The sequence below is a fragment of the Ptychodera flava genome, chromosome 5 (assembly GCF_041260155.1).
Source record: "Ptychodera flava strain L36383 chromosome 5, AS_Pfla_20210202, whole genome shotgun sequence".
Classification (NCBI taxonomy): Eukaryota; Metazoa; Hemichordata; class Enteropneusta; family Ptychoderidae; genus Ptychodera; species Ptychodera flava.
Window position 1 is genome coordinate 19,440,720 of NC_091932.1, and position 23,896 is coordinate 19,464,615.

Below are 23,896 nucleotides of genomic sequence, written 5' to 3' on the forward strand. Positions count from 1 at the left end.
AGGACTATGCTGGGATCACATTTTTCTCCCTGATTACTGTTTAATGTTCAACTGAGATCAAGGCAAAATTTTTTTTTCAAACGTTTTTATGAGACTTAAGACGTTTTGAAGCAGAATTACAAGTATTGTACGACTAGGCAGTAATCATGTGGACAGATAACATTTCCCCGCAAAGGGATGGATGAACTCTGCACTTTTGTTATTGTCTCCTGTTCATGAACTGCAATTTCTCTCTTAGACTATATCTGCAATTTGGCTGTGATGTACTGAGAATGCTTTCCAATAAATAAATGAATGAATGAATAAATAGATACTTGTCGAGCCAAATAGGTAAATGGAAAAATCCTGGACGTAAAATAGGTATTAGATTGATTGTCAACGAAACATTTGTATTGCCAAAATAACACAAATTGTCTATGTCAGCGAATCAGGGTTGACGCCGCTGGCGGTCTGATCTGATCAATCAAGCGTGGCATCACTTGTTGTGCCCAGGCTCACGCTCTTCGCAACAAATCCGGCAACAAATGCTGGGGGATGCGTCTTTACAGCACAGCGTGAAGAAACCTGACATACTGTTATACTAATGTGAAAACATATACGCCCAATGCGATGCTGTATTGAAAAGATTTTACAGTAGTTTGACACCTCTTTAGGAAAGACACCTTTTACCGTTGAGGGCGTCCTTTCAACTTGTTTATCGTGACCACAGATAGACCCCACAGGGCGGGTACATATCTTGACCACAGGTACTTGACACGACGCAAAGTAAGGACTCTGTGATGCAACCAGCGGCCCCATGTACCAACGAGTCGTGTGCCTGTAGCCTGGATGCTAACTTAATGGCAGAACTATTATTAGAACATTAGTACCATCACAAAGTTTTTTAAAATACCAAATACGCAAACTTTATTCCAAAATAAAATTATTCAAAAAATAAGTTCATCACCTGTAAAATCATTAAACCCCTTGGTGTACATTCTACATGGTACCTGAACCTCATCAATGTCACAATATACTCGAAGTCATCTGGACTTGCCAAATGTTACAAAAATATAGCAATTTATAAGTAAAAAGAAATCCCTTCCATCAAAATGATCAATATTTTGTGACTGTTGGAGAGAAAATGCCGGAAGCCTGTCTTTACATGAGAACAATGGTCTGGACTGAATTATTCTCAAATTGAAGTTGTCTTCTTCCACTTTATATACACGTGAGGTATTCAAATATTACAGTACATGGATTGATACATCTATAAAGGGAAGTGTGTGCATGTGCAGTAAATACCCTATGAATTCATCCCTCAAGGGTGATTCAATTGACAAGACATTCGGAAAGAACGACAGCTTTTTATCTTGTAATTCATTTCAGTATCTGAGATGCAGTAACTGATACTTATGAGTACCCGTATGTTACAAGCAACCGTAGAGGGCGATATATACATTTTAAAAAGCCATCTCAGTAATATGTTTCTGACAGGGAAATACAACTGTCCAATTCAGCCTGGAATAAATAAATTTATGCAAGGTTTCAAATGTCGTAACAGTTGTCAAAAGAGCTTGAATGACAAAATGACAGCTTCAAAGGAGATAAAATTACCAATACATAGGAAACTGAACAAGTCTGGAGTGAAAGAAACGAACTTTGAAATGTTCCCCATTCTCAACGTCAGTATCAGGCTATGTGATTAAGACTGTATGAATATAATTGTGAGAAGGCAGATTGACAAAAGCAGTGATCACACGTAAGTTGAAATCTGTGAATAAAATTCAAAGTGCAAACAAAATTAAGGAAGTGATATTTTCCATGTTAAACTTTCATTTAAACTTTCTAAAGAGTATTATAAATTTCATTTTGCATTATCTGGATGCACATTTCAGCATTTTGTGGTTTTCTTGTTTTTATTTTGTTCACCTGCATAACACCCATAGAGGTATCACTGTACTCATGTCCCTTAAATTTTATAAATTAGTAACGCTACCGATAGATTTAACAAGGCATTGTCTTTTCTATACATTTTTGTTGACATTTTCAATGCCAATACTCAACATTTGATTATAGGATGATGTAAAATTGTGGAAAAATTGATTGTTTCATTGCATGGGTCTGACCCTGAGAACCAAATGTTTCATGACTGTTTTAAATTTTGAGCAGTTGAGCACTCTAAAGATCATTTTAGGGAGTCAACTAGGGAGTCAACAAGCAGAAAAGCAATTGACTTCACTGCAGCATGCCTGCTGATGTGCAGCGTTGAATAAGGTCTTTCTCTGATTGGTCCATTGTCACTATTCACAGCAGCGTAGGGAGTCTATTTGTATTGTTTTAATTTTATTGGTAAGATTCAGCAACCAAATTGTATAAGAGCTTATTCAACGCTGCACATTAGCCCCAGTATGCTGTTGAACAAGTATTTGAAAGTGCCTGAACTCCCTAGCTCTATCTGCATGAGTCAATGCACCTGAACTCCCTAGCTCTGTTTGCAAGAGTCAATGTGCCTGAACTCCTATCTGCAAGAGTGTCGATGATGAATGTTTTATCTTTGGAACTTAAAATCCAGCGGGCCATCATACGAACACAAGAATTTTTTTTAAAAATGCAACCACTGATTTTCAATTCACCACAACAACTTTGCACAATTTAGCATGATACTTGCTTGTAATTGATATATACGAGTGCAATATTGACAATTGGTGCTACACGTAAAATAATATATTTAAAAGATTTAAAAAATTTAAGTTTTAACCGAATGCCCTTTGAGTGTCACTGCTATTTCAACTTTTTCTGATATTGCTCTTCAGGATAGCTCAGTAATTTAATAATTATCGCTTGTCAAACATAAACGTCTTACATCCCGCATTGCATTCAAATGTAACCAATACTTAAAGTTGCCAAAATCAGCCCATTACTTTAAACAAACACCTTTCTACAAGTGTTTATTTCTCATTTTGAATTGATCAAAATAAATCATTAATGATATGTTAAGATTATGAAGTCAACACTTACTGACAAAAAAGAAAATCAAACAATGAATTCAAATTTTTTTTTTTTTTGGGGGGGGGGTTTAAAAGAGGGGGCAAACTTTGAACCCTAATACTGACATCTGGCGGCAGGAAGTGATCCAACAATCTAAACAGCAGTTTGTTTACACGGCAACAGCAGACTATACAAACATGCAGTGAGTCAAGGTCAGGTTAGCCAGGGTGCATAAACATACACCTTGTTGAACTCATCATAAAGATGCTTTTGCTTGGAGTGCAATTTGATGTAAACAAAGAACAAGGAAGGGACAAGGCTGTTAGAAAACTATATTTCAAGGTTTTTTATATTCAATACAGAGTTGAATATAATGAGTGATATTTCAAATTTGTACTGTACATTATGAGTGTTGGTGTGTCTGTCTGTGAGTAAGCTAAGCAATTAAAAGACCTGAAGGCAACTGTTTGAAAAGGTCAGTAGCTGTAACTTTGAAAATTTTTCACTTTTTCTGTTTTGTGTATGAAATGAAATTCTTGTTCTATTTCAGAAGCATGCTGAAATATATTCTACTTAACTTGTCAACACATTGTCTATAAGCGTAAAATGCACTGTTCTTGTTTAGATTTGAAATTTAGTCTTGACCAGAATTCACTTGTCAACAATAACAATGCAATTTATACATGCACAGACTGAGTTGACAAACTGAATACCGTTTATCTCAACATGCTTTGGGGAGCACAGTACAACAGCAAAGTGTACATGATATTAAAACTAAACATACTGAAAAAAAATCAAAAGTTAGGCTACAGACCCTGTAATTAATCACAACACCAGGGATTAAATTTTTGTAGACTTGGTGCTTTTCTTTTTTCACTGACCCAGCCATGGTTGACCTTGTTGTTGCAAAAGCTACTCAAATATAAAATGCATGACTGTGCGGTATGCATAAAATGTCTGTGCCATGCACATGCACGTGTAGCCGCATCACCTTAGCTACTAGCTGCTACTGAGCCACTTTCGCAAATTCTCTGGGTGTGGTCGCCTCTGCTGGTTTCCAAACTGGTGCCTGGGACTGGGGAAGCGGCGTTTTCCCCAAAATGATGTCTGCTGCCTTCTCGGCTATCATGATGGTGGGAGCATTAAGGTTACCACTAGCTATGCTCGGCATGATGGAAGCATCGACTACCCTGAGATTTTGTATGCCAAACACCCGAGTGTGGTTATCTACAACTGCCATGGGGTCATCTTCGCGTCCCATTTTGCATGTGCATGATGGATGATACGCACTGTCGGCCTTCTGGCGAATGAATGCGTCAATGCCATTGTCACTCTGGATGTGTGGACCAGGTTGAATTTCGGGACCGCGGAATTGATCGAATGCCTTCTGGGCCAAGACTTCCCTGGCAATTTTGATGCAGTCTCGCATCTCTTCTCTGTCGCTTTCCGTTGACAAATAATTTGGCTGGATGATTGGATGATCAGCTGGGTTTGCCGATCGCAGTTTGAGATATCCAACGCTAGTCGGTCGCATCGGCCCGACGTGAACTTGATATGCGTGACAGTTCCCCGGTTTTCGGCCGTGATCATTCACCACAGATGGCAGGAAGTGAAACTGAACGTCTGGATGCCGTACATCCATGTGCCTCCGGATAAATGCACCTGCTTCCAGGTGAGCTGACGCCGCTTTCCCTGTCTGGAAAAGAAACCATTCCAGCCCGATCTGTACCATGTTCAGAGGAAATTTCCACTGTGCTTTGTAAAGAGTAATTGGCTGAGTGCATGCTTGTTGCACGTAAACTTCAAGATGGTCCTGCAGGTTTTGGCCAACACCGGGCAGGTGGCATACCACGGGAATTCCAAGCTTCCGCAAATCATCTGCATTGCCGATACCAGATAACATGAGCGTCTGCGGAGAATTAATTGCACCACCTGAGATGATTACTTCTTTTGTGGCCCGAACTTTATGGACTTTTCCACTTTGTACATACTCTACACCGACAGCTTTGTGACCTTCATAGAGTATTCTGTTGACCATCGTTTTGGAGTGTGCCGTCAAGTTCGGCCTCTGCAAGACTGGTCTGAGATAAGCACGGGCCGTACTGCATCGCACACCCTTGTGGATTGTCATATCCATGAATCCGAATCCTTCCTGCTGGTAACCATTCATATCATCTGTTGTTGGATATCCTGCTCCAACCCCCGCGTCAATGAACGCCTTGAAGAGAGGATTGTCGGCCTTGCCCCGCGAGACGTACAGAGGACCGTCGCCTCCCCTGTAATCGTCTTCTCCAAGTTCATGCGTCTGTGCTTTCTTGAAGTATGGTAGACAGTCTGCGTAGGACCAGCCTTGTGCTCCTTCAGATTCCCACCTGTCATAGTCGTACGGATGGCCACGCACGTAACACATTGCATTCAGCGCAGATGAACCACCCCACACTCTTCCCCGTGGCCAATACATTTCACGGTTGTCCATGTATTCCTGAGGCTCTGTGGTGTAAAACCAATTGTACTTGTCATTACACAGGTTGTACATGAGCGCTGCAGGCATGTGGATTTTCCAGTTCCACGGGTTATCCTTCGGCCCGGCTTCCAGAACCAAGACGGAATTGTCTTCTGATTCACTGAGGCGGTTTGCCAAAACACACCCTGCAGATCCTGCTCCAACAATAACATGAGTGTAGGATGAAGAAGAAGCTGGAAGAGGGGATGACCGAGCTCTTGTTGAGTACAGTCTTGCAAATGATTTTCTATCACTAAAATCTCCAGCAGATCCAGGTTTCGAGAAGCCAGTCTGTGTTCTAAACAAGCTTGGAATGTCATGTACATCATCCACAATAAAATCTGCCTCCTGCAGTAGTTCTTCCTTTGAGCAGACGCCAGAAAGAACGCCTACCACGCAGCCAACTTTAGCAGACAGTCCCATTCCTGTGTCTGCCAGCGTGTCACCAACAACCATAGTCTCAGACGGTGGCACTCCCAATTTTTTGCAGACAGTCTTTGCACTGAGGCTGCTCGGTTTTGGAATGCTTCCGGGATCATCCCCACAGACAACTTGATCGACATACTTTGCAATGCCTAATCCTTTCAGTGATTTGTTGGTGCCTGCCCTGGAATCAGCGGTACACACGGCTATCTTGATCCCCTGCTCTCTCAGAGACTGCATCAGGTGAGGAAGATCACCGTGCGAGATCAATCCTTCTGGAGCGTAACACTCTTCCCAGACCTGATCCACAATATCTTTGGCTTCTCCATGAGACTTGCCAGCTTCCTCAAGCAACTTTTGAAGCCTCCTTTTGATAATCGGCATGGTCGACTCAGCCAGGAGCCCTGGTCTCACTTTCTCCTCCACCTTGTCATAGTCCAGTAGTTCAAAGACTTTCTCTGCAAGTGTGTATCCAGTCTTGGCTTCAAGCCTATGTGAATAAATAACAAACAAATGAAAATGTATTTCACAGCAACTTATTGTCTGAGAAAACAATTATTTTGACCTAAATGGAGAAACTAAAAAATTCACAAAAAATACAAATTCCTGGTATGGCATGATTTTAAAATTTTCCTTGGGTGTATCTGAGGAGTTACAAACAAATATCAGCACAAAATCTTCCAAGTAGTGTGTCCTTATACACTCAAATTCAAGGACTTTCAAGGGCTATTTTCCAGGAATTTTCCAGGAGCTTTTGAGGACAAAAGTACCACTTTTCAGATATAATTTTTGTATTACATTGATTTTATATATCATTTTTCATATTATTGTAACAATATCACAACTGATCACAACTGATGATCATTGCAAATTGTGGGTAGATTATCACCTTTCCAGGACTTTTTTGGACTCAGTTTCATTTTCATGGACTTTCCAGAGGCTTTAAAATTCAAGGACTTCCAAGGACTTTCCAGGAGTGTACTGACCCTGCTGGTAGTTCCTTCAACCAAGAATGCATCTCAACAATATTGAACATACAAAGTATTGAAGAGCTACAAGCAGTCTTGCTTTTTTGCAGTAGATGGACAGACAGACGTACATGCTGACAAACACACACAATACTGGACAATACAGTATAGTCATCAGATAAGCTCCTACTGCTAACATTGCAATAAAATGTGCAAATCCAATGGAGTCTTTCCCAAAAGTAATTTCAATCCAAATCCAAATCCAATACGATGAAATGTTCCTGATTTTCTGAAGTTTTGCAAAGTTTCACAAATATTTGAGGGCAAATTTTTGCAACACTTGTGAATGATAAAATCTCGTTTTCAGCAAATGACATCTCTATCAGAACACATGCCAACTCCAGGGGACTGTACTTCCACTGTTTATATGGTTTTTGCAGTACCTGTAGTCAGTCAGACAGACAGACAGACAGACAGACAGACAGAGACAGACAAACATACACATTTGTCGACAGTCATGAAAAATGGATGTTTCCAAGGAATTCCTTTTAAACAGAATGAACAAATCTTTTCTTGCAAAAATGTAGACATTTTTGTATTTTGTAATTTTTTATGCATTCCATGCAACATATCATCTTAACTTTATTTGTTCATTAAAGAGGAAAGTCCCTGACAGGATATCTGTGTTTGCCAGAATTAGCTTCATGAATCTTATCAATATTTAGTGAAACTATTTTTCAACTCAGCTGAGCTAAACATTTCTTATCACAGAAAATATATCAACATCTATATTGGATATGGGTCAGTCATTTTTATCAGATTTTGATTCAGAATTATTTCTTCAGTACAAACATACTGGCATTAATCATTAATGCTCTAAAATATTTAAAGTCTCATATGTTTTTCCCAACATTAAACTAGAATGCGTACACTATTCCTTGAATGTTTTATCTTTGTATGACTACATCTAGAAAATACAGGTGTGCAAGATAGATAAAGTTGAACATAATTCACATGTAATTAGTGAAAACATAATCTTGCAGAAGTTCTGTTAATGTAGTATGCACCTCTACAGTGAAGGACTAAAACTTTTGCTCGAGCTTTCCGCAAAAAAACTTTTAACCATTCTCCCACCAAATCAAGCAAAAAACTTGCGGGTTGCTGTGCAAATTTTAGTACCAGAGAAACAAATTACCTTAAATTTACACACATTTAAAATCAAAATGGCCGCCATCCCTGCAGTGTCAACTCTTTGGGGAAAAACAAAATTTCGGATTTTCAAAAAAGTAAGTCCGTGAAAATTTTTCTCCCACCAAGAGCTTTAAAATGAGCCCCCACAAGATGAAGATCAGAAAAGTATTTTTAAACATAGGGCCAAAGTCCCTGAAGCTACTGTAGACATGGATACAAAATTAAGTATTTCCTGACTGTATGAAATTATCTCACTAAGGTCATCCTAGGGACATGTAAACCAAATATTAAAGCTGTCTGACCAGCGGTTTTGAAAAAACAAGCGACTCAACAGTTGACAGAGCTCTGCTGTGTGTTATGTAGAGAATAACCTTTTGTGACACATGTATTGATGAAGGTGGATATCTTTGATAGCTCATTTCAGGATGGCCTGACCAAAAATGGAAAAAAATTTCCGTAAAAATACAGACTGTGCTCTCGCTGTCGCTCGTAACTTTCGTAAATTACGAACAAAAATGAAAATTTACGAAAAAAAATGAATGCCCGATCGGCCATTTACGAACGATTTTGTTATTTTTGAAGCCTGATTTTCGGCCAAGATTGTGAATTCCGGGAAATACTGTCATATCTCGTCTTTCAAAACCTACGCTGCCCCTATCATCAGCGCATCGACACATGGTGATAGCTGGCTTTGGACTTTGACCTGTGATAACATGAGCATGCGCGAAAAGGTTTCAAGATCCCCGGGTCTTGTAATCTCATAGTGGTGTGTCATGCATTACCACCCCATTACGGTAGTTTCGAGACACCCAAACACTCACATGCTGTCAACTTTCCGAGTGGACTGTTGAAGCGGATCGAGGGAAGCGGGCAGTTACAAATACTTTGGATTGATAGTATCCAGTTGGGAAAGAAAGTTGGGCATAAAACGGCAACTGATATGAAAAAAATACGAAACAATGAAACCGCCGAGCTAGAAGAGATCAAGAACAGTCAGCCTGAAAGATAGTCGAACTACAGCAGAACTGCAGTCCGGGCCGCGCATGGTTGACATGTACTGCACAGTGTTTTTCTGTGCATGGAGGTGGAAGCGAGCGGAAATCTTAGATGTCATAGATTTGTCATTTGACGATCTGCAAATTGAATTTTTCAGTCAGCTTGCCAATTTAATAGGTTTCCTTCAAATATTTTACAAGAAACTGTCTCAGCAAATGTTATGAATACTGGTGATATTTTCTATGATCCAGAGAAAATGCTGTGCACAGTCCCATGACCAAAAAGTTTATCCAGACAATGACGATCATCTGCAGCGTTTTAAAAGTATAACTGTCTCTAAGAAAACAACAGGATCACCAGTCTCAGTTTGAGTACTTAAATTTGATTGAGATGAGACAAAATTTGTGCGAAACCACAGACTGCCAAATGTTTCTGATCAGCGGTTGTTTAAAAGAATTTTAGAGATGAACATGGCATAATGACTGCAGCTATAGAGGCACCACCTAGTACCTATGGGATGACATGCATACTTTGAAAGTAACAGAGCTTTCCAAATATGAAAAACAAGGGACAGATTTTCTAGCATCTAAAACTTGTGCAAACACTGATAATATTTGATAATATTAATGACCGCTTCATAAATTAATATATATAATCATCAACCACTGACTACACACACAAAGGGAGTTATGATTTGTGTCACAATATACTTGAACATGTTATGTTGTGTAATAAAGATAGAGTAATTGAATAACATTCATTGGCCGTTGACCAAAATTACACACTTTATTGAGACAAGGAAGAAATTTCAATGTTACAAGCATTCATGACCCATGATGTACTGTGTTATTCAATAAATCTTTTGAAAATGCATATCAAAATATGAGTTTTCATTGTCAAAAAAACTAAAAAGGGATTTTTCATTTTCTTTTGTCTTTAATGAAATCATTCATCATTTCTATCCCCTTAAAATCATCTATTAAGTACCAGAAGTGCTTGTTGAAAGTTGGTGGGTTCAGAATAACATAATTTGTGCTTACTAATATTTTTGAACCCAATTCGTAAATTTACTAACAATTTCGAAAGGCCAGGGAGAGCACAGACAGATTTGCATATTTCATCAGACTATATTAGTCTATAATAGCAAATAAACAAGAGTTAATTACATTCTAATTAAAGTAAACAAGACTTGCTTAAATCAAGATTTAGGTCATAATAAAACAGCATATCTGTCAGGTTTAAAGAATCTTGAGCTGGTTTTCTTTTATTTCATCCTATTAACCAAGCACATTTTAACTTTGAAATTAACATTGTAAGTAAGTTCTGTTGAATAAGTTGAGACTGTACATACTCAGAGAAAGCACACTGAAGAGACAAATGTTTGTAACTTAAGAAGTTCAAGGTCATCAAAAGCATTATAAGGAATCATGTTACACTTTCATTGCACTGTTTACACAGATTGCATAATTGCTATAAATAGCACAAGGAATCTTACAGCCCAGCTTTACCATAAAAACCCTATCACTTTGACCACTCTTTTAATTGACCACTCTATTTTTTCCTCAAAAAGTAATCTTATTTTATCCTTACCAAGTCAACCATAATGGAAATTAGAACTTTCTCTATCTCTATTTATTTGACCACCTATCATGACAAACTATTATGAGCAATTTCTTTTAGATAACATAAATGGTGGTTCAGAATATATCAAAGTTGGGATTCAGGAAAGTTGCCTTTACATGTTTTAATCCTCCAAGATGGTAAGCATTTCACTATGAACTGTCAAAAAAAGGTGAACTTTCTGATAATTCCACACTAAAATTATTTTGGCTTTGATGATTAATTCAATTATTTAAAATCATATTAATTATTTTTTCCGGGTGAATTGATAGGGTTTATACAGTACAAGAATTACATACAATGTAAGTCAAATTTTGACCAAAAATGACAAAAAATTCCTTAAAAATACACATTTGCATATTTCATTACAATTTGAACAAATCTAAGTTGGGTTATCCCTAGGGACCTGTATACCAAATAACAAAGCTGTCTGACCAGCGGTTATGAAGAAGAAAATTTTTTACCAAAAACACCTTTTTTGGCATTAATTTGCCTATTTTCAACAATATCAAAATCGAAAAAAAATTTGTCAAAATCATAGTTTTCATCTACACAACAAATATCAAATCAGTAAGTACTGCGGTTCTCAAGATATTTGAGTGGACGGACGCCTCACAAACGGACATACATACATACATACATACATATACATACAGACTGACGACGGACGCCGGACGGATACCCATCCCAATAGCTTCTATAGACTATAGTCTATAGTAGCTAAAAATTGAAAGCACGAATGAATATCTGTCCCCGAGGCGTATTCTACCTTGACAGTATGCAGAAAATTCTTGGCTGAGTTGACAAAACTTTGCTTATGTTTCAAAATATTTGTCACTTAAGGTGGTTGGAAAGGCTAGAGCGTCAGTTATAAATTTAAACAAAACTATTAAAATATAAAAGTAGTCAACATTCTCTGTGGAATAAAAAAAACTAGACATTTGGGCACAAAGGCATTGCAGAGTTATAGCCTGTTAAAACTTCTGAAAAACTGACCAAATAAGAAGAAGTTGGGGAGTCCTTAGTGTATTAACTATGGTAGAGGTCCCCTAGCTTTTAATAAAATGTTTGAAAAGGGAAAGTCATTATTTGCTGTTTTTCAGGAAAGTTTGACAAGGCGGTGCTGGCATTCAGATGAGTGACTGCTATTGTAAATGCATTTTTAGATTCTTTGAGTGTCAAAGAGGTGTCAAAAGTGAGATTAACCAAAAAACTGCTCTATGACTTCAAACGAGGGGTGCAAATATGGCTTGTTTTCAACATTTTTGACAGAATAACAGTTTTCCTACATAATTGTATACCAATTTAATCCAACTTTGAAATGAGATATGGACATGGAATTTTACAGCCTATTAACAAGGTTACAGATAAGATTTGTACGGCACAATTTTCCTGTATTTGAAGTACTTTTGAAAAATCACATTTTGAAATGTGAAAGAATTTTAATAATTTTTTGATATATAAACCCATGTAAAATCATAAAAACAAATTTTATTTACAAATCCTGCCGTACAAATCTTACAATAAATAGTGTCAACATATTTATAACTTATTTGGTAATATTAATACTATCCAATTATTATTAAATTCAAATATGTAAAAAAAAATATGAAAAATTAAATTTAATATTTACTGGTGTCATATTTCAAAATTATGGCTGCAAATATACAATTTTTATATTCTTATTAACTAAGGGAGTTATCCTGAAAATTTGAACTAAATATCTTGATTCTAACAATTGCAACTTGACATTAACTCTGAGAAAAGAATTGGTGCAAAAATAGCCTTTCCAACCACCTTAAATCTAAGTCCTAGCAATACGTGATAGTACCGGTAGGTTGTATTTGTTAATGTATATTTATCAATTCCAACTGCTGTATTTGATTAATAGGCCAAACTTTGCGGCAAAAAACTATGCTATTTCAATTATTTTCTTGTAATTGTTTTAAGCCAGATACTAATTTACCTGCAGAATAAAGGCCTATTACTAAACTTTATTTACTTTTTTTATTTACATCAGGAAAAATTGGAAAGGTACAATGCTTGCAAGTGTTTCCCTTACATACACATGAAAAACTGGGTTATTTTACATTCTGAGAATTGTTTAGGGCTGCTGTAAAGAGAATATTACAGTTACACTCTTAAACTGACTCGAAGAATGCAACTGCTTTGTATATCAAAAGGCTGATACTAGCTGGAGTTCCCTTACACTGAAATCATATGAAGGTCAGATTTTGGCGAGACTAGAGAATAAATGACCTTCAAAGTGAAATAAAAGATAACTTCTGGTATCTCAGTCAGTGACAATCATGCCGACTGTTTGCTCAAATATTTTATGATTGTAGTAAAGGACACACCTACAAGGTTGACTGCAAATGTAAACAAGTTGAAATAGTCAGGTGAAATCAAAGTTAGCAACAGATATCTCAGGCAAATATGAGTAATACTGATAACTCAGGCAAATAACCTTGTGTAATACTGATAGGATAATTATGCTAACACTCACTAATCCAGGCTTAGATTAGAACTGATGGATAAGATTAATGCAGTTTGCATTTGATTAATGCCCTTTTGCTTCTTCAACCTTGACAAACAAGGTAAATGATCAGACTTGGTTCAAGCACAGTCGCTGATAGAGGGACTGTGGTTCAAGCATGGAGCTAAATTTTTTTAGGTCCACGGTTCAAGTTGGTGTTTCTGTGAAATAAAATCATTTCATCTGTTTTAATGCATTGATGTTACTTTTCATTTGAAATGTTTTGACTCTGAGATTCTGTGATACGATCCTACCAAGTCTTCATGCTTGTATGAGGTGAACGCCCTGGGCAGTGCATTTGTGCATGTGTGAAGTGAATGCGATCGGCACTAAGTTTCTCTCGGAATCACATGATAACTCCATTACATTATTGTCAGAGAATATAATCGCGATTACTCTACTACATATCATAAACTAAATTACCTTTCATTCACAGACTTGGACCAAGTCCAATTACATTTTTGTTAGAAATTGACTGTCCTCTTTCATATTTCTGTTTACAGGTGTCTATGAGATTGGCTTGTCTCTTTTTCATTTCACAACAGTGAACCTCAATTTTTCCAATCATATGTGTCATTATTTTTTTGATCAGGCTACTGCAACCTGCAAGACTGACGCCAATGCTTCAAAATGTCACAATACTATTTCAAATACTTAGACCATTGTCCCTGGAAACAAAGGAAGGGGTGGATTATGAAGAGTATACGCTTCTTATAAATTAAACAAGTCATCGTTGATGACACAGTCCCCGCTTGCTAATGGGTACTTTGATTACAGGTCCTGTGATAAAAATACTTTGATACAGATGGCACTCAATGGCCAAGAATGAGTTCCATGGTGATGAAAAACATAAAACCGATGTAGGCCACTATCCTAAAGGTCATTAAATGAGTCAATTGGGAATTAGTTGACAGGATGTTGCAAAACATTTTTTCATACTATCCTAACACTAATAGATTATCACCGGTACCATATTTCATAAAGTTTAATGCAGTATTTACAACACTATGAGATCAACATCTGTATCAAGTTTCATCAAATTTGACGTTGTATTTGTGGATATATCACTCTAATTAGGAAAGTTCATTACATATGCAATTACAAATTAATTAAAATGACACTGATAAATGTCTTTTTCACTGTTAAAGCAATGTGAGCTTAACATATGTACAAAGTTTCATGAAATTTGATGCAGTATTTCTTGACATATCAGCCTAATTATGAAACTTCAATAATTGACATGATACTGCTACATGACCTGAAACAAACTGACGAGCATGTATGAAATATGTTAATGTCCTTGTACCAACTTTGAATGATACTTGTGGAAATATGTCTGAGTTATGGCTCAGTATATGAGAAAATCGTAACAAGATCGCCGCCACGCAGCGATATTTGATCTTACTGTTTAAAAAATCAACATGTATATGTATGACATAAGTCAATGTCCAGTTACAAACTTTGAATAAAATCAGTTGAGACTTGCCAGAGTCATGGCTCTCGACATGAAAAAAACCATAACAAAATTGCCACCATGTGGCCATATCGGACCATATCGAGAAACAAATCAAAGTACATATTTATATTGAAGTACATATGTATACTACGGTATAAGTCAATGTCCTTGTACCAACTTTAAATAAATTTGCTTGATACATGTCTGAGTTATGGTTCAGGACATGGAAATCGTAAAAAAAATGGCCACAAGGCGGCCATATTGGATCGTATCACAAACAAATCAATATGCATATGTATGACACAGGTCAATGTCCTTGTACCAACTTTGAATAAAATCGGTTGAGATATGCCTGAATTATGGCTCTGTACACGAAAAAATCATAACAAAATGGCTGCACAGCAGCCATATTGGATCGCATCACAAAACAAATCCATGTGCATATATATGACATAGGTCAATGTCCTTGTACCAACTTTGAATAAAATCGGTTGAGATATGCCTGAGTTATGGCTCTGTACATGAAAAAACTGAAACAAAATGGCTGCCTGGCAGCCATATTGGATCGTATCACAAAACAAATTGACATGCATATATATGACATAGGTCAATGTCCTTGTACCAACTTTGAATAAAATCGGTGAGATATGCCTGACTTATGGCTCTGTACATGAGAAAATCCAAACAAAATGGCCGCCTGGCGGCCATATTGGATCGTATCACAAAACAAATCAACATGCATATATATGACATAGGTCAATGTCCTTGTACCAACTTTGAATAAAATCGGTTGAGATATGCCTGAGTTATGGCTCTGTACATGAAAAAATCAAAACAAAATGGCCGCCTGGCGGCCATATTGGATCGTATCAAAAAAAAAATCGACATGCATATAAATGACATTGGTCATTGTCCTTGTACCAACTTTGAATAAACTCGGTTGAAACATGCCTGAGTTATGGCTCTGTACATGAAAAAATCGTAATAAAATGGCCGTCTGGCGGCCATATTGGATCGTATTGCAAAATAAATCGATGTGCATCTGTAGGTCATAGTGCTATGCCTTTTTGCCAAGTTTGAACAAAATTGGTTCAGCAGTGTCTGAGAAACTGTTGATGACGGACGGACGGACGGACGGACGGACACGGACGGGACCCAATCTATAAGTCCCCGCCGGACTTCGTCCGCGGGGACTAACAAAACTATTTTGGTAAACCACTTTCTGAAGAAAATTATTGAAGAGCAAGTCAAACTGTAGCCAGATAAAAAAAAAACTCACAACGTAATTTATGTAAATTAAATTACATAGTAGTGATAAAAGTAATGCATTTATTTATATATTTGAACAGTAAATTATTTCGCAAAGAAATTTAAACTTTCTAAAGTATAATAGACTACCTGTAAATATCTACTTTTGTGTTTAAAAGAGATCTAATGAGCCAAGAGATCTAATGAGCAAAATCAGTCTCCATCCTATAATCTACCTATCTAAAAGTAATTATGTCTGACCAATGCGATAGAAGAAATTTGGTTCTCATATGGTTTACAATTGACGTTAATACAATGAGAACCAAATCCACATTACTACAAGCAAAAGGAAAATACTTTCATGGTGGCACGACTTAAGTTGAACTCAAACAGGGTGACCTGTTAATCATGATGAGCAATTAGCCAGCCCACTTGTCTCCTTTTCTATGCAAGTGTCAATACAACCATACAAAATTTAACAAGATTATGGTGTCACACAGATAACATTCCTTCAAGTTGAACATGCACATATTGTCCTGAAGACAGGAGTATATGATATTTGTCACTTCGACAGTGCATATGGTTTCAGCTCAATTTATCATTTCATATTGATGTCCCAGGACTAGTGAGCATTAAAACTGCAGTTCATGATATTTGTCACTTCTATGGTGGATGGTTTCAGCTAAATTTATCATTTGATATGGATATTCTAGGATCTAGTAAGCATTTCATGCTTCCAGTACAGGATAACACTGAGAATTGCCAAAAAAAAACACCACTACTGAGTCACTTTTGTGAAATTTTGCAAATTGGCTGGGTCAGGAGACATTGAGATGAAAGGTCTGAGTTTTTACAATCAACATTTCATTTAGTAACTTCACTGACTTCACAACAGCTTAGTCTAGGTACAATCAAAGTGTATTGACAAATTACCCTGGGCGTATACCTGGTGTAACGAGGTCAGAATTTTTCAAATTCCACAATCCAAATTTCAGTGCACCAATTCCTATTTCTTACAGCAAGCCTACACCTTTACTGACCAAAAAAAGAGTTAAAGAAGCTACAAATAAATGCTTGAATGTTGATTTTTTTTATTAATCTTAGTTTTATTTTTGGCACAAAAATACACTTCTATGCAGTTCCTGCTCTTTAATTAATATTATGTCCACTTTTGTAGTAGTGTAAATATTATTTGATGAGGCAAAAGTATACATATTGTATTGTTTATGACACATCATTTTGTGTCTTTCCTATAGATGCAAGCACTCTAAGATGTTTATTTTGTTTATTCCTGTTTTAATTTCATGGTTTTCATGTGCAAAGCAGATAGGTTCTTAGGTTGGCCTAATACATAAACATGTCAGACCTATTAACCCTTTGAGCGCCAAGAAGTCAAGTTTTGTCACCTTTATAAAATATATGCTAGTCAATTTTTTTTTATTTTTGCGAAACTTTTGATAAAAAAGTGTAGCCAATGAAATGTGATGTCCATTTTAGTCGCAAATTATCAAAAAATAATAGAAAAATTCTTTAAAATTATCAAAAAAGTTTTCTCTAAAATTTTGGCGGGAAAAATTGCAGCACTCAAAGAGTTACATCCTTGATTGAGATCTTCTCCAACAAGCTGTCTCGCCTTTTGAAATAATCCCTACACAACAAATACCTGGCATTGTTATGTTAATTTTTTGACCTCCAGCATAGACCAGTCAAATTTTACCACCAATATTAATATTACTCATGAGTCGTGGCATTCTGATGTCGACGATTGTTGTATATAATCCCTTGATAATATTACACACATAAATTTACCATTTTTTACAAAATTGTAGTCAAGAAAGAAAGCATGTAGCATAATAGCCAGTTATGCCATGACGATGAGAAAAAGTAACTTATAATATGAAAGTGGTGTTTTGATGTCTGTCCATGACAAAATTTTCTTTGCTATTGTTAGAGACTTACTTGGCAGCCATTTCTCTGACCCAAAGGCTCCACATTGAGTGAATACATACGAGAGTACCATCTTTGTCAAATATGATCAGCGATGGCTTATCTATCAGCCCGCCTCGTTTGCTGGCAATGACTGCTTGCTTTGGTGTAGATATCCGGTAAGCCCTACAGGTCGTTGTCCTTCCACTTAGTGGTGTAACGCATTTGAAGAGTGAGGGCTTCAACCAGACACCCAGTCCTGAGTAGAGGATGAAATTCACAAAAATATTTTATATCCATCATTGTATATACATCAATGGAATGTACACAAAAGAAAAGAACAGAATTCAATGAATCTTTTATAAGTCACAAAATTTCATTTTGCATGTCTCGGCACCAGTCACCATTCAGATCCTCATATCAGCATGATGCTCAAATTCATCTTAATCACAGCATGCATATGCACCTGTCAATGTTTTCCACCAGGGGGGTGGGGAGGTGGGGTCATTGTTTGCCACCAGGGGGGATGCGGGGCAACAGGGAAATTGATTGCAAATTGTACTACAGAGCCCTGGGTTGGGGCATTTGATCACCATGATACACCCTGTGCCTAACAATTTGATTGATATCAGCCTCTATTTCCCCCCGTTCTTGGATATTTGACATCATTTTTTGTAGCCTTTGGGAGGGGTATTAGACTGGCTTTGAAAATAAAATCTCAAATTCTCTTGTAAGGTCATCCCAAAATCCAAATCTCCCTCCCGGTGAAATACATTGATTGGGGCATTATTTTTCACTTTTTTCTAATTAAAGTTGTATGCCATATAGCTTAGATTTGTTTTGTATTTTGGAGAAGGGAGTTAAACATCACATGGTATTTTCTATTATTTTTGTTGTTTTGCTTTGCTTCTCATTTTCATTTTACCAGGTCTTTCTTTCACATCTGTGCACTTAATTCTTTCAACTGTACTTTGAAATGAAATAGGTAAGGAATTTCAAGATTTTTTTTTGAAGTTAGAATTGATTAGCATAAAAACTACAAATATGACGTCATTATTTAAAACTGTATGCTATTCTGTTAAGGCTGAACTAAAGCACGCTTGTTGCCCGGCCAAATGTCCGAATTTCTTCCCTCTGTAAGGAAAGAGGGACACTCTTATATGTGTGCAGAACACGTTATGAATTTACAACAGCGCAAAGTATAAAGATACTGAAAGCTGAAAAATACCCTAGGTGGTAAAAGAATGGGTAAACTAAAAACACACTTGAAAATTACCAAAAATCTTGGTTCAGTAACTGTTCAGGACAAAGAATTTAGAAAACACTGCAATATATGACACCTTGATTTCAATATAACTTTCAAATATGAGAGCAGGAACTGGGAAATAATTATGTGGTGGAGGCTGATTATTCATGAGGTTTGGTACAGACAGTTCTATAAGTCAGTTTAATATGAAAGCGCAGGCCAACAATGTAAGCCATACCCAGAACTCACTGAAATCAACATCATGGAGCTGATGAGAACTTTGATGATCTTTTGTATTACATGACCATGAGGTTCACTGTGACCCAACAGGAAGTTATATAATGTGTCATTCATTCTTTCATTCATTCATTCATTGCAATCTAAATCCATATGATGCATAGTGACAAGAGATTTACAAGAAGCAAACACTGGATTGTAGATCAGAACAGCGGTCAATATCAGGATGTCAAGTATTACACCTACATGTACCTTTAAGAACCAATCTCCCGTGACTGTACATGGCCATCATGAACTTGCATAACATCAAAAGAACAGCATCATGCGTCTATCTGAGAAGTGACGGGTACATGTAGCAGCTAGGTGGGCCCTGAAAGACAAGTGAATGTTAAAGTCATTTCTGTGCAGCAGTAGCAACCAAATAGATGAAGTTTTATAACTTTCGTGAATTCTAATGTTGCCTAATATCATATAAAATATGTATGCTAAATCAATTATGCTAAACAGACACAAATCAGTGTAATGGTTCTTTTAAAAGTAAGATTCAAACAATAACTCGCAAAATGCATTATCATGCAAAATAATTTATATTCATCATCAATCACAGTGACAATCGGAATGTCACAAATGCCGATAATACAATGACACAGCAATGACAAAGCAAAGTTAGCACTGAACTGGAATTCAAATTTCTCACGGCTTTCAAATGTTAAGGTAATATGCACCTCGAAAGTGAAAGACTTAAACTTTTGCTCAAACTTTCCTCAGTGAATCTTTCAACCATTCTCTTTCCAAATCAAGAATAAAAATAGGGGGTCACCGTGCAAATTTTTGTACTAGAGAAACAAATTACCCAAGATTTACCGATATTAGAAATTCAAAATGGCCGCCATCCCTGTGTTAACTCTATGGAGAAAAATAAAAATGTTTGAATTTCGAAAAATAAGCCCATGAAAAGTTTTCTTTCGCCGAGAGCTTCAAAATGAGCCCCCACAAGTGGTAGGTCAGAAGAAAATTGATAAAATTTGAAGGCCTGAATTTCTGTCCCCGAGGTGCGTTCTACCTTAACAGTTGCCCACTGTGCAGAAATACACTGTCATCCAAGTGAGGAATATGGTATCTAAGTCAAGTCAAAATTTCAACGAGACAACCATGAACTTCACACACAAATTTTTATCGCGCTGAAAAAAATGCCTTCAGAATATTTACAATATATAAATTGCATTTTTCATGGGAATGTGCCTTTTTTTTAATTTCAAGAATTAAAGAGTTGCGGTACTTTGACATGATAACGGCAAAACAAACCTCCTCATACTTTTGATAAAAGGTGTATGTGAAAATTAAAATCTGATCTGTAAATAATTTTTGTTTTTATGAGATTATTAATGATATTAATAATTATTGTGGATGCATTTCCCTAAATGACACCTGTGCCCCTAAAAAGTTTGATATATTACATTCGGTATCCTTAGGGCATGTTAAAGGCCTGGTAGTTGTAATTTTGATGATTGTTTCACTTTTGCATTTTTAATATCGACTGGTTTCTTGTTTATCGAGGTAAAATGTGAATATGAAAATTAAAATATACATGATACATACAAACATACCCATGTGTACATGACATGTGTAAACCGTATTGTTATTGTTGACAAGTTAAACTCTACTGGACTAGAATTCTGACATACACGATCAATAGCACTTTTACTAGTATAAACGCTGTGTTGACAAACTAAATGGTAGGTGTTGCAACATGGCTCGGGGAATAAGACAAGAAAATATAGTTGACTTTGGAAAGAAAACTAGTTAATAGATAATCAAAAGGCACAGATATACTGCCCTCTAATTTTAACCTCGCTCATCCTACACAAGATCATAGATGACAGCATAGTAAGCTGAAGGGCGCACCGTAAAACTTCCGCCTGTTACTTTCAATGAGCACAGCTTGTTTGATTGACAGGTCGCCCAAGGTCACACAGACACTGCATATGCAAACGTACGTACTACACACACCCATGCACACAGCACTGAAGGACTGCGTAATGGTCGTTGCGGATAATGTGTCCAACAAAGCTGAACACCCAGCTCCGTTCTCATAGGAAAATGACATAAATGTCATCTTAAAAATATATATCAGAATAAGCAGGGCTTTCACGTGAACTACAAGTATGATAACAATAAAATTATTCACAAAACACGCATAAGGCTACGATTCGATCGGTTGAAAAGTTCAAAACCAAGCCTCCTTTTACTTTAGTTTACAGAACAGTGTGATACGGTCTCTCTCTCTCTCTCTCTCTCTCTCTCTCTCTCTCTCTCTCTCTCTCTCTCTCTCTCTCTCTCTCAAAGCTGCCAAAAATATTGTCAATCAAACGGGGACGAAATGTTGGTTGATGATCAGTCACAACTGAAGCGAAATCGCGGACTTTCATTACTTTACAGTATACACAGTTGTACGGACAAGGTTGAGAGAGTCTCACGGCCGGCCATGGCACGTAAACTTTGTTTTTTTAAAAATTACCCTTTGCTCAATGCAATTAACAAAATTTGTAAAAAGTTCAGCATATTTTACCTGTACATGTGTCCCGGTCCGTTTTCGGGTCGATGTGTCTTGGAGTGGCGTTCGTGCTGCCTGTCGCGCTGTTTGGTGCAGCCGTTACAGCGAACACGGCACCGATAGTACTACTGTAGTGCACGTTTGCGCGCGAGCGAGGCGATGTAAATAAACACTGCATAACGTCATCATATAACACACAGCGTTCGTCAAGCTGTTCGGCGGGGTTATATATTTTAAGGGGTCGTTGCAAAAATTCGTTCGAGATTACAAAGCCTGAATGTAGCTCGGTGATTCAATTAGTGAACTGTACTTTTGTAAGCACTTTAGGGACTGGTCAGTTTCTTCGGCCTGGGGGGGGGCGGTGGATTCATGGGGGGGTCACCCTGTTTTTGACTCTAGTGATAGGGGGGGGGGTCACCATGTTTTTGAAATGCCAAATAGGGGGGTCAGTGTGTTTTTGAATTTCAACACAGGCTCATCATTGCTTAAAATGCATCGTGTCAGCCACAAATTTCATCATTCAGTTGCATTTTTCGGCGCGCCCTTCGGGCGCATAACTTTAATAATCAGACATATTTTCAGCACGCCCAACTTTAACATATCAGGCATACATATATCAGAGATATCTGTATGTTCAATATTTTTCAGCATGCTCTTCGAGCACATTACTTTAATATATCAGACATTTTTAAGCACGCCCTTCCTGTGCATGACTTTAATATACAAGTAATATACCATACCAGAGATATCAGGATGTTTCATATTTTTCTCCGCGCCCTTCGGGCGCCATACTTTAATAAATCAGATATATATGCCAGAGATATCTTGATGTTTGCTAAGTGAAAGTGTACCATTATGAAATCTGCATTTCATATGAAAAGCATGACAAATTCCTGATACTTTCCTGTTCTCTCTATGAGAATTCAGTAATGGCAAGTAACGCACCAAACCGAAAGTCGGCTATTTCACGAAAATGACGAGAAATGGAAATATCAGGAAAAACACATTTAGGTCACTGGTTTTGACCACAAGTGAGTGTGTGTAAAGGAGCGTTCCTGAAAGTGAACGGGGACTGGTCCTGGAGGCAAACTGGGACTGATCTTGAAAGTGCATTTTCAGCAAACTGGGAATCCCCCAGTTAGCGGTCTCAGTTGGGGGTTAGCGAGTGCGCAATTAGCATATGCGAAGATTTTAAACGATCCCTTAAAACTGCCTCGCTGTGGAATTGCTGTGAACTGTGTTACTAGGCCAAATAGCCTTCAACCAATTCTGATAGCCTGGTATTTCTTTCAAGTGGGGTCAACGTTGTTGGTTGTTTAATAGACGTTTCGCCCATAAAGTTTGATAAAGGGACGTTTCCCTCCCATTTTCGACCGTCACGGTGCAATTTATTGCAATTTACCATTCAATTGTTTTTGTATATCCATGTACCAAGGACAAATGACGTTCAAAATAAGCCATGATTACAAGATAACTTCCTCGTACAACATCATCGATATCGGTGGCCGTGTGTATATATATATATATATATATATATATATATATATATATATATATATATATATATATATATATATATATATATATATATATATATATATATATATGTATGTATCTGTGGCATGACCTACATAACGCAATATACATAGTCGTATATTCCAATAAGGCAAGAGTAAATGAATTCCTTGTTTGCGTCCACTCAAACTTTTGAAAGTAGACGGTATAGTAAGCGGTTCAGAAAAAAAAGTAGAAAATTGAAAACATCGGGGTTTTATATTGACTTGATCATTTCAATGTAGGCTTAACATGTACTACGCTATCCATTCAAGAATCATAACAGGAAGTCCTTTTCGCCGCCATAATTTACACAACAATGTCACAAGGTATTAGCACAGGATCCCCTGAGATCTGGTTGTTGTTGTTTATATTGTTGTGTATGTTATATTAGTCTTGTTGTTGTTGTTGTTGTTGTTTTGTTGACCAATGAAATTCAACTACCATAACTGTTGTGTTATTGCTGTT

General features: G+C 37.0%; 1 protein-coding gene across 1 annotated transcript; it reads right to left on the reverse strand.

Annotated features, from left to right (window-relative positions):
- Positions 1 to 879: 879 nt before the first annotated feature.
- LOC139133187 (choline dehydrogenase, mitochondrial-like) lies at positions 880 to 22,087 on the reverse strand. Its single transcript, XM_070699621.1, has 5 exons — positions 21,890 to 22,087; positions 19,573 to 19,690; positions 17,871 to 18,096; positions 2,395 to 6,386; positions 880 to 2,231 (listed from the first exon to the last, which is right to left on the reverse strand). The coding sequence occupies exons 2-4, from the start codon at positions 19,625 to 19,627 to the stop codon at positions 3,977 to 3,979; spliced, it is 2,691 nt and encodes an 896-aa protein (XP_070555722.1). The 5' UTR covers positions 19,628 to 19,690; positions 21,890 to 22,087; the 3' UTR covers positions 880 to 2,231; positions 2,395 to 3,976.
- Between the last annotated feature and the right edge of the window lie 1,809 nt (positions 22,088 to 23,896).

What these genes read in the sequence shown, in the direction of transcription:
- LOC139133187 (XM_070699621.1), bottom strand. Translation starts at nt 19,627, where the DNA reads ATGTTATGCAAGTTCATGATGGCCATGTACAGTCACGGGAGATTGGTT. An exon ending in CGGGAGATTGGTTCTTAAAG is followed by an intron (nt 18,097 to 19,572) that starts GTACATGTAGGT and finishes TCCTCTACTCAG; the next exon opens with GACTGGGTGTCTGGTTGAAG. An exon ending in GTCAGAGAAATGGCTGCCAA is followed by an intron (nt 6,387 to 17,870) that starts GTAAGTCTCTAA and finishes TTATTCACATAG; the next exon opens with GCTTGAAGCCAAGACTGGAT.